Source organism: Oncorhynchus mykiss, chromosome 4, assembly GCF_013265735.2.
Source record: "Oncorhynchus mykiss isolate Arlee chromosome 4, USDA_OmykA_1.1, whole genome shotgun sequence".
NCBI classification, from domain to species: domain Eukaryota; kingdom Metazoa; phylum Chordata; class Actinopteri; order Salmoniformes; family Salmonidae; genus Oncorhynchus; species Oncorhynchus mykiss.
Genome location: NC_048568.1, coordinates 27,277,569 through 27,294,879, shown reverse-complemented (window position 1 = coordinate 27,294,879; position 17,311 = coordinate 27,277,569). Strand labels below are relative to the sequence as shown.

Here is a 17,311-nt window from a genome sequence, read left to right as displayed (position 1 = left end):
ATCCTTACACATTTGTTAGGCTTATACACTGATGAAGACAGCTTGTCTGTCGAAACGTTGGATATTAGATTATTCAATTATTGCATCTGAGCTCCTAGAGTGTGCGGCTCTCCTTTTATTTTTCAAAGAACCATGAACATAGAGTAATCTACTGCGAAACGAGCATCATGTACAATATCTGGTACCCCAGGAATGGAAAAAATAATGGAAGAAGTTGTCTTTTGAAAGGAAAACCGTCTGGGTCATTTCCAATGAGATCACACTGTAGTGAGGTGCGTACTGGCGGCAGAGAAGTCAGGCGCAGGAGAGTTGTGACACACACTCATTTCCAATGAGATCACACTGTAGTGAGGTGCATACTGGCGGCAGAGAAGTCAGGCGCAGGAGAGCGAAAACTGATTTACAACGGTGTCCTTTAATATCCATAAACCACCGTCAACAGAACAATACAATAAAAGGGTCAAACAAAACCCGGTAAATACCAGCATACCGTGCATAAGCACTACAAGAAACAATTACCGACAAGGACATGGGGGGAACAGAGGGTTAAATACACAACATGTAATTGATGGAATTGGAACCAGGTGTGATGGAAGACAAGACAAAACCAATGAAAAATGAAAAGTGGAACAGCGATGGCTAGAAGGTCGATGACTTCTACCACCGAACGCCGCCCGAACAAGGAGAGGAACCAACTTTGGCAGAAGTTGTGACACACACTCATTTCCAATGAGATCACACTAATTTCCAATGAGATCACACTAATTTCCAGTGAGATCACACTCATTTCCAATGAGATCACACTCATTTCCAGTGAGATCACACTAATTTCCAGTGAGATCACACCCATTTCCAGTGAGATCACACTTATTTCCAATGAGATCACATTAATTTCCAGTGAGATCACACTCATTTCCAATTAGATCACACTCATTTCCAATGAGATCGCATTCATTTCCAGTGAGATCACACTCATTTCCAGTGAGATCACACTCATTTCCAATGAGATCACATTAATTTCCAGTGAGATCACACTCATTTCCAATGAGATCACACTCATTTCCAATGAGATCACACTCATTTCCAGTGAGATCACACTCATTTCCAATGAGATCACACTCATTTCCAATGAGATCACATTCATTTCCAATGAGATCACATTCATTTCCAATGAGATCATACTCATTTCCAGTGAGATCACACTCCTTTGCAGCGCTATTACATGATTATTACATGGCAATTACACAGGTTTAGTCCTATGTAGCAAAATATTACACCCATTTAGATTGGATTCAATGGTATATGTATCTAGTCTGCGATGTTCATGCGTTAACTTGCTGTTTGTTTGCCTTGTTTTCTAGATGAGATGTTGTGGCAAACCACCCTGCCCCCCACCCTGCCCCCTACCACCACCACCCCAGACCCCCCCACCCCTGAACCAGAGAGCAGGCCCTTCAACAACAGCCCTTCCAATGAGTTCGACCTCACCGGGAAGAAACGTTTCACAGGTAGGCTACGGTACTATGGAGAAAAGTCACGTAATAGCCTCTGGCCAGGTGTATTTATTTGAATGATAGGTATGATGTGCAATGAATAGATAGTTTTTTAAGGTTCAAATGTCAAATCCTTAAAACATTTTTTTTTAAATTAAGGTTAGGGAAAAGTGCAGTGAATAGTGTCACTTTCTAGAATGTCAATATACATTAATGTATTTATGGTTGTTTGTATTTTTGTCTTTTAGTCATTATATGTGTTATTATTTTTACCGTCGAGGACCACGTTGGAAACAAGCGTTTTAATTATTACTTTTAAGTTATATCATCTGGGTCCACATTGTACATTTTGTTGTATATGTCTGTTACCCCAAAAAGGAGCCACTTACAGTAGCGAGTGCATACGTTTTTGTACTGGACCCCGTAGGAATTGAACCCTAAACACAATGATCACACAGAACCTGAAGAAACGTTTTTTTAGAAATGTTTGCAAATGTATTAAAAATTAAAAACAGAAATACCTTATTTACATAAGTATTCAGACCTTTTGCTATGAGACTCGAAATTGAGCTCAGGTGCATCCTGTTTCCATTGATCATCCTTGAGATGTTTCTACAACTTCATTGGAGTCCACCTGTGGTAAATTCAATTGATTTGAAAATATTTGGAAAGGCAAACACCGGTCTATATAAAGGTCCCACAGTTGACAGTGCATGTCAGAGCAAAAACCAAGCAATGAGATTGAAGGAATTGTCCATAGAGCTCAGAGACAGGATTGTGTCGAGGCACAGATCTGGGGAAGGGTACCAAAAAAAGCATTGAAGGTCTCCAAGAACACAGTGGCCTCCATGATTCTTAAATTGGATAAGTTTGGAACCCCCGAGACTCTTCCTAGAGCTGGCCGCCTGGCCAAACTGAGCAATTAGGGGAGAAAGGCCTTTGTCAGGGAGGTGCCCACAAACCCTATGGTCACACTGACAGAGCTCCAGACTTCTTCTGTGGAGAAGGACAACCATAACTGCCGAACTCCACCAATCAGGCCTTTATGGTAGAGTGGCCTGACGGAAGCCATTCCTCAGTAAAAGGCACATGACAGCCTGCTTGGAGTTTGCCAAAAGTTTGCCAAAAGGCACCTAAATGAAACCAAGATTGAACTCTTTGGCCTGAATGCCTAGCGTCAAGTCTGGAGGAAACCTGGCACCATCCCTACGGTGAAGTATGGTGGTGCATCATGCTGTGGGATCAGACAGATCAGTGATTTGGAGACAATGGAGTCAGTTGAGAAAGTTGTTTCCAGAACAAATGGTCACACTTTGTGCTTCTCAATCCCAATGCTATTGGGTCTTGACAGGCCATGGTCTAGACAGTCTAGGATCTTGACAGGCCAGGGTCTTGACAGGCCAGGGTCTTGACAGACCAGGGTCTTGACAGTCTAGGATCTTGGCAGGCCAGGGTCTTGACAGTCTAGGATCTTGACAGGCCAGGGTCTTGACAATCCAGGGTCTTAACAGGCCAGGGTCTTGACAGTCTAGGATCTTGACAGGCCAGGGTCTTGACAGACCAGGGACTTGACAGGCCAGGGTCTTGACAGGCCAGGGTCCACATGACATGGGTCTTAGTGGACTTCCCTGACAGAACTTGGATCATGTGACATGGTGACCAAGGACTAGGGATGCACATGAGAACGGACTTCAAAACTCTATCTTTAACCAAAGATTTTTTTAAATGTGAAGGCAATTGACATTTTCTTTTCGGTGCATAACAAAAAAGAAACAAAGGCCAGCAATACACAGTTCCTCTCCCTAAATTCCCTTTCCCCTCCATGTCTGCATGCATTCTGACTCCTCACTCTACACGCTTGCTGAGTTCACACACAAGCTCCCGTTAGGCCTACAGAAATAAATGCCTATAAAAACAGTGGGACGGTGGGCATATAAAAATGCCTCTAACTAATGGGATACACAAGCTACATTCCTTGCACTGAGCAAATTTCAGATCTGCTGAGCGCAAACATGAACATTGTGAAAATTCTGTGCAACTTCCAGCGCGCGTTTACTGTGAACCCTGAGGCTGTAACAGCTTTAGCTTAAATTTTTAAGTGGCCAAGTAGGCAACTGTGGCTATTTGATCATAATGTAGGCTTACCGGAGCTTACCATCAAACACAATGGAGAAAATGCTTCACATATAATTTTAACATTCTCTCATCCTACAGTAGCAGCCAATATATCCTACCATTTCTAATTATTTTTATATGAGCATTTTTGAGGAACAGTGTCATTTAAAAAAAATATCATGTTTTCGTTTGTCAAAATTATTGTCACATGGTTAATCATAAAAATCTGAATTAAAATTATAAAAATCTAAAAGTAAATATTCAACGAATGCAAGAACACCAGCCTTTGCCTCTATGGACACATTGATACACTGTGATACATTGGTGGTTTAAGAAATTAGGCCAATCAGGCCAATGCAACAGCAGGCCTATAACTTGAATCACAAACTAAGTAAAATACATACGCCTAAAGCCGACAAATAAAAACAGTAGAAAATATCCAGATGAAAATTCAGGTTCCTTCAATCGCTCTACTCCGCCTGTCTGCCTCCCTTTCTATTTGTCTGTGTTGGGTCATTGTGTCATTGTCCTGTTGAAAAACAAATGATAGTCGCACTAAGCGCAAACCAGATGGGATGGAGTATCTCTGCAGAATACTGTGGTAGCCATGCTGATTAAGTGTGCCTTGCATTCTAAATAAATCACCAACAGTGTCACCAGCAAAGCACCCCCACACCATTACACCTCCTCCATGCTTCACTGTGGGAACCACACATGTGGAGATCATCCGTTCACCTACTCTGCGTCTCACAAAGACATGGCTGTTGTAACCAAAAATCTCAAATTTGGACTCATCAGACCAAAGGACAGATTTTCACTGGTCTAATGTCCATTGCTCGTATTTCTTGGCCCTAGCAAGTCTCTTCTTCATATTGGTGTCCTTTAGTAGTGGTTTCTTTGCAGCAATTCAACCATGAAGGCCTGATTCACACAGTCTCGTCTGAACAGTTGATGTTGAGATGTGTCTGTTACTTGAACTCTGTGAAGAATTTACTTGGGCAGCAATCTGAGGTGCAGTTAAGTCTAATAAATGTATCAAATCAAATCAGATGTATTTATATAGCCGTTCTTACATCAGCTGATATCTCAAAGTGCTGTACAGAAACCCAGCCGAAAAGCCCAAACAGCAAGCAATGCAGGTGTAGAAGCACTGTATCCTCTACAGCAGAGGTAACTCTGTGTCTTCCTTTCCTGTGGTGGTCCTCATGAGAGCCAGTTTCATCATAGTGCTTGATGGTTTTTGTGACTGCACTTGAAGAAACTTTCAAAGTTCTTGAAATTTTCCGTATTGACTGACCTTCATGTCTTAAAGTAATGATGGGCTGTTGTTTCTCTTTGCTTATTTGAGCTGTTCTTGCCATAATATGTATTTGGTCTTTTACCAAATAGGACTATCTTCTGTACACCAGCCCTACCTTGTCACAACACAACTGATTTACTCAAACACATTAAAAAGGAAAGAAATTCCACAAATTAACTTTTAACATGGCACACCTGTTAATTGAAATACATTCCAGGTGAAGCTGGTTGAGAGAATGCCAAGAGTGTGCAAAGCTGTCATCAAGGCAAAGGATGGCTACTTTGAAGAATCTCAAATATAAGATATATTTTGATTTGTTTAACACTTTTTTGGTTACTACATGATTCCATATGTGTTATTTCATAGTTTTGATGTCTCCACTATTATTCTACAACGTGGAAAATTCAACAACAAAAAAAATGAAGAAAAAGCCTTGAATGAGTAGGTGTATCCAAACTTTTGACTGGTACTGTATGTAGTGGGGAATTAATAAAAAATAAACAATCAAAGGGCAAACAATCGACACAATGAAACAATGAATGTGCAAGAATTGGCAGGAGACAGCGGAGCACATTCTGGAGAGCTGAGTGCATGCATTCTGGAGAGAGAAGCCCATATCTTTGCCACCCACCCTTCCCCTTCTTCTTGTCTCAACATTTTAAATTATACTCAAGACACATTATCTTGTCACAAACTGGCTCGTAGCCCGTAACAAAAAGGGAGACAACGCAGAGATCAAGGAATAACAAAAATATGTTTATTAACTAAAGTAAACTATGTACAATTAACAATGGTGTGTGTAGTCAGTAATCAGTAGTGTAAGTGAGTGGTTGCGTGTATCGATGGTGATAATGAGAGGTGTCAAAACAAATAATCCACAAAATGCCACAACCAAAAATAACAGTGTGTCTGCATGGAGAGAGTCTCCACAATGAATGGAGGGAATGGAGTATTTATCCCCGGACCCAGTGTGTCCCAATTTGCTTACGACACTCCCGGCTCCGCCCACCGACATCCTATTAAAGAAAACAAGAGCAAAGAGAAAGAATTCCCCTACCATAAAACCGGGAATCACCAAGGACCCCGGGAACACCACACCAACCAAACATAAACATAATACTGCTCTTGTTAACACTACCCCACCGCGATGCACAAATTGCTGGCTCCCCAAATAGGTGCAAGCTTAGGTCTGCAAATTATGCCCATAGAAACGCATTGGGCTTATTCAGGACAGATTTTTGTGAGAGTGAGTCCTCTCGCTTCGCCTCTTCTTCTCTGCTGAAACTAGCGAGCCAAACAGCACCCCTCTGTCTTACTATATGTAGCCCATGTATCTGATTTTGTCCGGTCAGAAAAAGTATGACATGCCATACTCCTTTTGTCCAGACAGCATCAGACGCATGGTCTACACATAAGGAGACAGAGGGGCGCTGTTTCGCTCGCTCGGATGCTTTATCTGATATTGATGCATCTTTCTGTCGGCGCGCATCTCTGTCAAATATTGCATGAAATTAGTTATACAACTGCTAAATGTCTATGCCCCATGGCAAAGAGTAGCCTCGAACGAACCGAGGCTAGGCAAAGTGTGTAGAATTGCACAAAATTAACTGTAAAACAGTTCAACATAGACAGGTTCCACACTCAAAATATGAAAAAACATTCAATCAAATCACATTTTATTGGTCACATAAACACGGTTAGCAGATGTTAATGCGAGTGTAGCGAAATGCTTGTGATTCTAGTTCCGACCATGCAGTAATATCTAACAACTAATCTAACAATTTCACAACAACTATCTTTTACACACAAGTGTAAATGAATGAATAAGAACATGTACATATAAATACTTAAGATTTCCTGGGATAACAGTGTAAGAAATAATACATAAAAAAACAAAAAGCACTGCATAGTTTCCTAAGAACTCGAAGCAAGGCGGCCATCTTTGTCAGCGCCGGAACCCAAATACAAAGTGCATATTTTCATCATAATAATTAAGCCTAGGCCTACTCAGACAGAACAGGACTGGTTCTTTTCTAGGTTTCTTCCAAGGTTCCAGCCTTTCTAGGGAGTTTTTCCAGGACACCGTGCTTCTACATCTACATTGCTTGCTGTTTGGAGTTTTAGGCTGGGTTTCTGTATAGCCCTTTGTGACATCGCCTGATGTAAAATAAGCTTTATAAATACATTGGATTGATTGAATGATAGTCACCAAACATAAGTTGTGGTCTTAGTTCATCACTATGCAGTGTTCAATGTAAAATTAATGACGTGCCAAAATAAGCCTGTTTCAAATGATCACTCCTTGAGAATAACTGTGATGTGAGATGCGCATCACTTCGCACTGAAATAAGAGCATTTTGTCTGCTAAATTAACAGAACAAGGATATGCCATTGCACAACCATACAACGGCTTCTACAAGCAGACACCACTGCTGAGGTTACTACCTTTTTGAAGATTGTGTCCCACGATAAAATATAACCAGATGATATTACGATTTCAATAAATGGATCTTAAATGGCATACGAATATAAACTCATCAAAAAAAGAAACGTCCTTTTTCAGGAGCCTGTCTTTCAAAGATAATTCATAAAAATCAAAATAACTTCACAGAAGGCATGAGGACTGCAGATGTGCCTAGGGAAATAAATTGCAATGTCCGTACTGTGAGAAGCCTAAGGCTACAGGGAGACAGGATGGACAGCTGATCGTCCTCGCAGTGGCAGACCACGTGTAACAACAACTGCACAGGATCGGTACATCCGAACATCACAGGTACAGGATGTCAACAACAACTGCCTGAGTTACACCAGGAACGCACAATCCCTCCATCAGCGCTCAGACTGTCCGCAATAGGCTGAGAGAGCCTGGACTGAGGGCATGTAGGCCTGTTGTAAGACAGGTCCTCACCAGACATCACCGGCAACTACGTTGCCTATGGGCACAAACCCACCGTCGCTGGACCAGACAGGACTGGCAAAAAGTGCTCTTCACTGACGAGTCAAGGTTTTGTCTCACCAGGGGTGATGGTCGGATTCGTGTTTATTGTCGAAGGAATGAGCGTTACACCGAGGTCTGTACTCTGGAGCGGGATCGATTTGGAGGTGGAGGGTCCGTCATGGTCTGGGGCGGTGTGTCACAGCATCATTGGACAGAGCTTGTTGTCATTGAAGGCAATCTCAACGATGTGCGTTACAGGGAAGACATCCTCCTCCCTCATGTGATACCCTTCCTGCAGGCTCATCCTGACATGACCCTCCAGCATGACAATGCCACCAGCCATACTGCTCGTTCTGTGTGTGATTTCCTGCAAGACAGGAATGTCAGTGTTCTGTCATGGCCAGCGAAGAGCCCGGATCTCCATCCCATTGAGCATGTCTGGGACCTGTTGGATTGGAGGTTGAGAGCTAGGGCCATCTCCCCCAGAAATGTCCGGGGTACTTGCAGGTGCGTTGGTGGAAAAGTGGGGTAACAACTCACAGTTAGAACTTAGAACATGTTTTTTCCATTGCAAGCCTTGCCTTTCTGTTCTAAAAACATATATACATTGAACAAAAATATAAATACAACATAGAAAGTGTTGCTGAAAGATCCCAGAAATGTTCCATATTCACAAAAAGCTTATTTCTCACAAATAAATTTTGTGCACAAATTTGTTTACGTCCCTGTTAGTGAGCATTTCTCCTTTGTGAAGATAATCCATCCACCTGACAGGTGTGGCATTTCAAGAAGCTGATTAAACACCATGATCATTACACAGGTGCACCTAGTGCTGGGGACAATAAAAGGCCACTCTAAGATGTGCAGTTTTGTCACACAAAACAATACCACAGATGTCTCAAGTTTTGAGGGAGCATGACACTGGTATGCTGACTGCAGGGATGTCCACCAGAGCTGTTGCCAGATAATTGAGTGTTAATATCTCTACCATAAGCCACCTCCAAAGTTGGAGAATTTAGTAGTACGTTCAACTGGCCTCACATTGCAGACCATGGATCTCCACATCCGGCTTCTTCACCTGAGGAAACTGAGTATTTCTGTCTGTAATAAAGCTCTTTTGCGGGGGAAAACTCAGTCTGATTGGCTGGCCTGGCTCTCAAATGGGTGGGCCTATACCATCCCAAGCCCACCCATCGCTAATTAATTAATTAAAATTAACTGATTTCCTTATATGAACTGTAACTCAGTAAAATCGTTGAAATTATTGCACGTTGTGTTTATATTTTTGTTCAGTATATTTTCCAGTACTCTATTACTCAAAAAAATAAACATACAAGTACTTGAACAGTCAACAAATGTCAAATGCCCATCCCTACATTCTTAGAAGAAAGGGTTCCAAAAGGTTTCTTCGGCTGTCCCTCTGTGGAAAGGGTCCTACATGGATCCCAAAATGGTTCTACCTGAAACCAAAAAGGGTTCTTCAAGGATTATCCTATGGAGACATCCGAAGAACCATTTTAGGTTCTAGATAGCACCTATTTTTTCTAAGAGTGTACCGAGGACACAGAAAGCTGTGATGTCAGCTGAGGCCAGTGAGTGTTCTGAAGCGTCCCGCTGTCTAATGTGCATACTTTGATCTCCCCCTGTCTCCTCCATCCACTCCTCTGGCTGGAAAAACACGCTGAAAACCCCCCACAAAACATGAATATAAACAACACCTCTAATCCCCCCATCATCCTCTCCCTCCTCTTGTCTCTAATAAAGGAGCCTCTTGGTGATCTTTGGACTCATAATGATGATGCGTACATTCCTGCTGTGTCACCAGAGAGCGCCACTCACTCATCTCCCATGTGACTGTGTAGATGTGGCATGGTTGGACAGTACCCTAACCAACAGGTCCCAGTAACAGCAGTGTTAGCTGGTATTGTTCACTATGAGGACCTCAGTTTGGAATGTGTCTGGGTCATTGGAATGCCTTGGAAGCAGGGTTACGAGTTAGACAGTACCACCAATTGGAAATGAATTGCTTCCAATTGTTTGGTTGGTGCATGATGCTTGCAACACCATAGCCATGTACACTGAATATGCTGTAGGCCTATGTGTTGACAGCTTTGGGAAAAAGTCTGCTAATTGACCATATTATTACAATGTTATTACAAGCTTGATGCTCCACCATCATTTGCCCCTGATCCAGGTCTTCTAATCCAGTTAAACAGTTTCTGTGACGATCCTGTGAGCCAAGGCCGGCGGCCGCACAGCGAACACATCTGAAGCTCATTACATCCATGAAAGAAATCCTACAACAGAATGAAATAGAATAAAAATAGCAGTGAAATAATGAAATAATATGAAACCCGCTGATATCAGCAGTGAGAGGAGAGGTCCCTGTTGGCCTGACACAGAGACATCCTCTCTCATATTTATTAGTTTAATATTTCAGATCCAACACCACAGCCAGCTTCCTGACACGTCCACCATTCTTCTATTTGGGTTCTTTCTCTCTCTCTCTCTGTCTGTCTCTCTGTCTCTCTGTCTCTCTGTCTCTCTGTCTCTCTGTCTGTCTGTCTGTCTGTCTGTCTGTCTGTCTGTCTGTCTGTCTGTCTGTCTGTCTGTCTGTCTGTCTGTCTGTCTGTCTGATGTGATAGCTGCTGCTCATGTAGATCTGTTTATCAAAGGGTTGGTCAAGCCTCCCAAAGACAGCGAAAAAATGCAGGATAGGAAACTGTACAATTGACCCAACATGTCAACTGTACTGGCGCCAGCCAAAGGGCATTGGGTTCCTCTGCTTAGACAGACACGTGGTCAAGCAGTGTGTTATCTGAAGACTCATACAGAGCTTACTATGTATGTCAATGGAGTGTTACAAAAGGGAATACAATTATAAGCACTACATCACGTTTTAGGAAAGATTCAGATGCAGACAGTGTTTAAGTAACAAAAGTTTATTACTAGAATTGGGCAGTCAAAACGACAGATCAAGGGCAGGCAGAGGTTAGTAATCCAGATTAGAGTCTAAAAGGTCCAGAACGGCCAATAATCCAGTGGTTTTATTATTTTTTTTAAATAATTCACCAAGTAGGCTAGTTGAGAACAAATTCTCATTTACAACTGAAACCTGGCCAAGATAAAGCCAAGCAGTGAGACACAGACAACAACACTGAGTTACACATGGAATAAACAAAGATACAGTCAATAACACAATAGAGAAAAAAAATCTATATACAGTGGGTGCAAATGAGGTAAGATAAGAGAGGTAAGGCAATAAATAGGTCATAGTGGTGAAATAATTACAATTTAGCAGTTAAACACTGGAGTGATTGATGTGCAGAAGACGAATGTGCAAGTAGAGAAACGGGTGTAAAGAAGCAAAATAAATAACAGTATGGGGATGAGGTAGTTGGATGGGCTATTTTTCGATGGGCTATGTACAGGTGCAGTGATCTGTGAGCTGCTCTGACAGCTGGAGCTTAAAGTTAGTGAGGGAGATATGAGTCTCCAGCTTCAGTGATTTTTGCAATTTGTTCCAGTCATTGGCAGCAGATAACTGGAAGGAAAGGCGGCCAAAGTAGGAATTGGCTTTGGGGGTGACCAGTGAAATATACCTTCTGGAGCGTGTGCTACGGGTGGGTGCTGCTATGGTGACCAGTGAGCTGAGATAAGGCGGGGCTTTACCTAGCAAAGACTTATAGATGACCTGGAGCCAGTGGGTTTGGCGACGAATATGAAGCGAGGGCCAGCCAACCAGAGCATACAGGTCGCAGTGGTGGGTAATATTTTTTATTTTATTTTTATTTCACCTTTATTTAACCAGGTAGGCTAATTGAGAACAAGTTCTCATTTACAACTGCAACCTAAAATAAATATAAACAGCATGGGGATGAGGTAGGTACATTGGGTGGGCTATTTACCGATAGACTATGTACAGCTGCAGCGATCGGTTAGCTGCTCAGATAGCAGATGTTTGAATTTGGTGAGGGAGATAAAAGTCTCCAACTTCAGCGATTTTTGCAATTTGTTCCAGTCACAGGCAGCAGAGAACTGGAACGAAAGGCGGCCAAATGAGGTGTTGGCTTTAGGGATGATCAGTGAGATACACCTGCTGGAGTGCGTGCTACGGGTGGGTGTTGCCATCGTGACCAGTGAACTGAGATAAGGCGGAGCTTTACCTAGCATGGACTCGTAGATGACCTGGAGCCAGTGGGTCTGGCGACGAATATGTAGCGAGGGCCAGCCGACTAGAGCATACAGGTCGCAGTGGTGGGTGGTATAAGGTGCTTTAGTAACAAAACGGATGGCACTGTGACATATGGGGCTTTGGTGACAAAACGGATGGCACTATGATAGACTGCATCCAATTTGTTAAGTAGAGTGTTGGTGGGTGGTATAAGGTGCTTTAGTAACAAAACGGATGGCACTGTGACATATGGGGCTTTGGTGACAAAACGGATGGCACTGTGATAGACTGCATCCAATTTGTTAAGTAGAGTGTTGGAGGCTAATTTGTAAATGACATCGCCGAAGTCAAGGATCGGCAGGATAGTCAGTTTTACGAGGGCATGTTTGGCAGCATGAGTGAAGGAGGCTTTGTTGGCCCTTCTTTGCTTTAGTGTCCAAAGAAGGGCCAGAAGAAGAACAGAATGGTGTCGTCTGCGTAGAGATGGATCAGAGAATCACCAGCAGCAATAGCAACATCATTGATGTACACAGAGAAGAGTCGGCCCGAGAATTGAACCCTGTGGCACCCCCATAGAGACTGCCAGAGGTACAAACAACAGGCCCTCCAATTTGACACACTGAACTCTATCTGAGAATTAGTTGGTGAACCAGGCAAGGCAGTCATTTGAGAAACCAAGGCTGTTGAGTCTGCTGATAAGAATGTGGTAATTGACAGAGTCGAAAGCCTTGGCCAGGTCGATGAATACAGCTGCACAGTATTGTCTCTTAGCGGTTATGATATCGTTTAGGACCTTGAGCATGGCTGAGGTGCACCCATGACCAACGGGATTCGAAATGGTCGGTGATCTGTTTGTTAACTTTGCTTTTGAAGACCTTAGAAAGGCAGGCTAGGATAGATATAGGTCTATAGCAGTTTGGGTCTAGAGTGTCTCCCCATTTGAAGAGGGGGATGACTGCGGCAGTTTTCCAATCTTTGGGGATCTCAGACGATACGAAAGAGAGGTTGAACAGGGGTTGCAACAGTTTCGGCTGATAATTTTAGAAAGAGAGGGTCCAGATTGTCTAGCCCTGCAGATTTGTAGGGGTCCAGATTTTGCAGCTCTTTCAGAACATCAACTATCTGAATTTGGGTGAAGGACAAGTGGGGGAGGCTTGGGCAAGTTGCTGTGGGAGATGCAGGGTTGTTGACCAGGCTTATTGAAATTCTCAATTATTGTGAATTTATCGGTGGTGACAGTGTTTCTTAGCCTTAGCTGGGAGGAGCTGCTCTTATTCTCCATGGACTTTACAGTGTCCCAGAACGTTTTGGAGTTTGTGCTGTAGGATGCCAATTTCTGTTTGAAAAAGCTAGCCTTTGCTTTCCTAACTGCCTGTGTATATTGGTTCCTAACTTCCTTGAAAAGTTGCATATCGCAGGGGCTATTCGATGCTAATGCCGTACGCCACAGGATGTTTTTGTGCTTTTCAAGGGCAGTCTGGTCTGGTGTGAACCACGGGCTATATCTGTTCCTGGTTCAATTTTTTTAGAATAGAATAGATTCAATGCATAATGTACAGACAAAGGTATGGTAGGATGTGAATACAGTTGAGGTAAACCTAGGCATTGAGTGACGATGAGAGGTATTGTCTCTGGAGACATCAATTAAACCAGGTGAGGTCACCACATGTGTGGGAGGTGGGACAAGAGGGTTAGTTGAGGCATATTGAGCAGGGCTGGAGGCTCTACAGTGAAATAAGACAATAATCACTAACCAAAACAGCAATGGACTAGGCATATTGATATTAGGGAGAGGAATGCGTAGCCGAGTGATCATAGGGTCCAATGAGTAGCTGGACGGGCTGGAGACACGGCGATTCAGACAGCTAGTGGGCTAGCAGAAGAGCCTTAGAGGGACGTTGCGACGGAAGAAGACTGTTGTAGCCCCCCACGTGTGGTTACGTCGGCAGACCAGTCGTGATGGATCGACGGGGCTCCGTATCGGCAATAAAAATGGTCCAGGCCAATTGGCAAAATAGGTATTGTAGCCCAAGGAGTGGCTGATGGACCTCTTCAGCTAGCCGGGAGATGGGCCTAGTATAGGCTAGCTCCAGGCTAATTGGTGCTTGCTTCGGGACAGAGACGTTAGCCAGGAGAAGCCAAGTTGTCCGGTCTAAAAGTTAGCTGATGAATGTTAGCAGTGGCTAGCTGATTACTAGCTAGTAGTTAGTTAGCTGGCTAGATTCTGTTGGGGGTTCTGGTTCTAAAGTATAGAAAATAGCAGATCCATACCACATTGGGTGAGGCGGGTTGATTGAAAGTATGTTGAAGTTGGGGTTAAGAAAAATAGTTTTAAAATATATGCGAAGAAAAAATATATAATAAGATACATATAAATATATATACACTGGATACGACAAGACAATGACAAAAGATGCCTGTCTGCTACGCCATCTTGAGAAAAAAAAGTGTGGTGTGACAAGGTACAGAACGGCAGGCAGGCTCAGGGTCAGGGCAGGCAGAATGGTCAAACCTGGGAAAGCTAGAAAACAGGAACTAGAATCCGGCAGGAGCAAGCAGGATAGACATATTCAGATAAAAAAATAAGATACCATGTGGAAACAGACACTTGTATACATATAGAAGAGAACATACAAGGACAGACACATGTACACACGTGTATGTGAAGACTGTATAGACCAGAGCCATATATGTCCAGATATGTGTCTGTAAGGACAGTATTAGATGAAGTTGAAATGAGTACAACTCTAATGACTTCTAAAAAGTGTCTGAAAAAAGGAGACGAGAAGCCGGTGAGGACAGTGACACGTGTGGCCCTATTGGCTTGTGCCTCTGGCTGTGTCTGTGCCAAGTCATGCGGTGAGGAGTCCAGCCAAATGTCCATTCCCATCGGCAGCCCAATCAGGCTGGGAATTCTGGGAGTTCTGCAAGTGTTCACAGCTGTGTATGGATCCATCTGGCACTAGCTCCCACTGACACAGAGAACGAGGGAAATACAGATAGACACAGACAGAGAATCACCCAAAGAGGAGGAAAGAAGGGACTGGAGGTCTCACACGACCCGTTATACTACTCAAAAACACCCAGTCTTACTTCTCCTGAACTCCTGACTAACAGAGAGAATCTCATGGACTGGCTTCTAAACACAATAGATTGTTGCCAAATATTGTCATTTGAGACTTTATTGTCCACCAGCAGATGTTACAACATTGCCTTCTTGTATCAACAAAATTGTTTTAGTGTTCGGTAAAGATGTAGTCCAACGAAAACCGGTGCTCTCCCAAAGGGTTTCTTGATTGGAGCGTAAAACCAGCAACAATGTAACATAATTGATCAACCATCTTCCTGCTTTCCCATCCCATCCCCCCTCCACTCCCATCCCTCCCTGCCATCCCCCTCCACTCGCATCCCTCCCTGCCATCCCCCCCTCCACTGCCATCCTTCCCTACAGCTCCGTACGTGAACTTCATCCAGAAGGATCCGGGTGCTCCGTGCTCGCTGACGGAGGCTCTGGAATACCTCCAGGTGGACGTCTTGGAGAACCTGTTCAAGAAAGACAGCCTGGCCTCCAATCAGAAACAGCCGCCCAAGAACAAGCCCCACAACATCACTGTGGTCGCCATGGAAGGCTGTCACTCGTTCGTCATCCTGGACTGGGCCATCCCCCTGAAGGATGACATGGTGTCAGGTTAGTGGACTGGACTGGGCCATCCCACTAAAGGATGACATGGTGTCAGGGGAGTGGACTGGACTGGGCCATCCCACTAAAGTACGACATGGTGTCAGGGGAGTGGACTGGACTGGGCCATCCCACTAAAGGACGACATGGTGTCAGGTGAGTGGACTGGACTGGGCCATCCCCCTGAAGGACAACATGGTGTCAGGGGAGTGGACTGGACTGGGCCATCCCACTAAAGTACGACATGGTGTCAGGGGAGTGGACTGGACTGGGCCATCCCATTAAAGGACGACATGGTGTCAGGTGAGTGGACTGGACTGGGCCATCCCCCTGAAGGACGACATGGTGTCAGGGGAGTGGACTGGGCCATCCCCCTGAAGGACGACATGGTGTCAGGGGAGTGGACTGGGCCATCCCCCTGAAGGACGACATGGTGTCAGGTGAGTGGACTGGACTGGGCCATCCCACTAAAGTACGACATGGTGTCAGGTGAGTGGACTGGACTGGGCCATCCCACTAAAGGACGACATGGTGTCAGGTGAGTGGACTGGACTGGGCCATCCCACTAAAGAACGCTATGGTGTCAGGGGAGTGGACTGGACTGGGCCATCCCACTAAAGGACGATATGGTGTCAGGGGAGTGGACCAGAATGTCACGCAGGGTGACTAGCAGCTTGCTAGTCCTGTAAATACAATGTAAGTGTCAAGAGTATTCTGTCAGTGCTTCAAGTAGTTAGTGTGCACTTAGTCTGACTTCAACTTTTCTTTCCTGACCCATTTGTTGTGCTTCTCAAAGGATCATAGCTGGTCAGCAGAAATAATCTAACTGGTTGTTGATGTACTAGTGAGCTGCTAGTTAGATTTTAGGGACTCGCCCGACCCCGATGTTTTAGACATCACAGAGTTTTGATTACTGTAAAGGAGGCTGTACTTGACCCCCCCTCCCCCTCTCTCTCTCTCCACACCCCTATCACTTCCTTTCCGATCTCGCTCTTTCTCTCTCATGTGGTTTTCCAGATGTGTTGCAAATTGTGTTACTTATCCCCTCCTCTTCATCTGTCTCTCATTCACATTGTTTAGTATAATCACTGGGCTATTTGTTATCATATACTACAGTTCCTGTCTTCTCTCAGTTATCAGGAAAATGATCAGAGGAAAGAAAGAGAGGGAGATAGCTGGGGTAAGAGAAAATTAAAGGAGGAGAGGAGGAGAAGAAGTGAGTGACAGGCTGCAATAGTGGGAGAGAAAGAGGGAACAACATAATCTTGAGCCAGCTGTGTTGTCATTGCTTCAGCAGAAATATTAGGTCCTAAAACATTCAATAGGAACACATCGTGGCTTGATGTGGCGGGAAGCGGTGAGCCTGGCACTCGTAGAGTTTCCGCTGGCTGAGTGGCATGATCTGAGCATTCCATGAACTCTCGACTCACACACTGGCCTGGGGCTTTATGTCGGATTACCTTACTGTGTGTGTGAGAGAGCAGAGGCAAAAGAAGAGGTGAGAAACAGAGAGGCTCGGTATGGGTAGTGGTTGGCAGATCCACAATGTGACTTACGGAGGCTGTCTCTAGGTTAAAACCACTGATACCTTTAAAATTAGTTGTGATTGTTG

The 17,311-nt window shown here is 44.0% G+C and overlaps 1 protein-coding gene across 1 annotated transcript in view; it reads left to right on the top strand.

Moving 5' to 3' along the window:
• LOC110521062 (fibronectin type III domain-containing protein 1) overlaps window positions 1-17,311 on the top strand; it is a 123,932-nt gene that overhangs the window by 93,832 nt on the left and 12,789 nt on the right. The window contains exons 15-16 of the mRNA XM_036975466.1: window positions 1,362-1,508; window positions 15,472-15,708. Coding sequence (XP_036831361.1) covers window positions 1,362-1,508; window positions 15,472-15,708 — 384 coding nt within the window. The remainder of the gene's footprint in view (window positions 1-1,361; window positions 1,509-15,471; window positions 15,709-17,311) is intronic.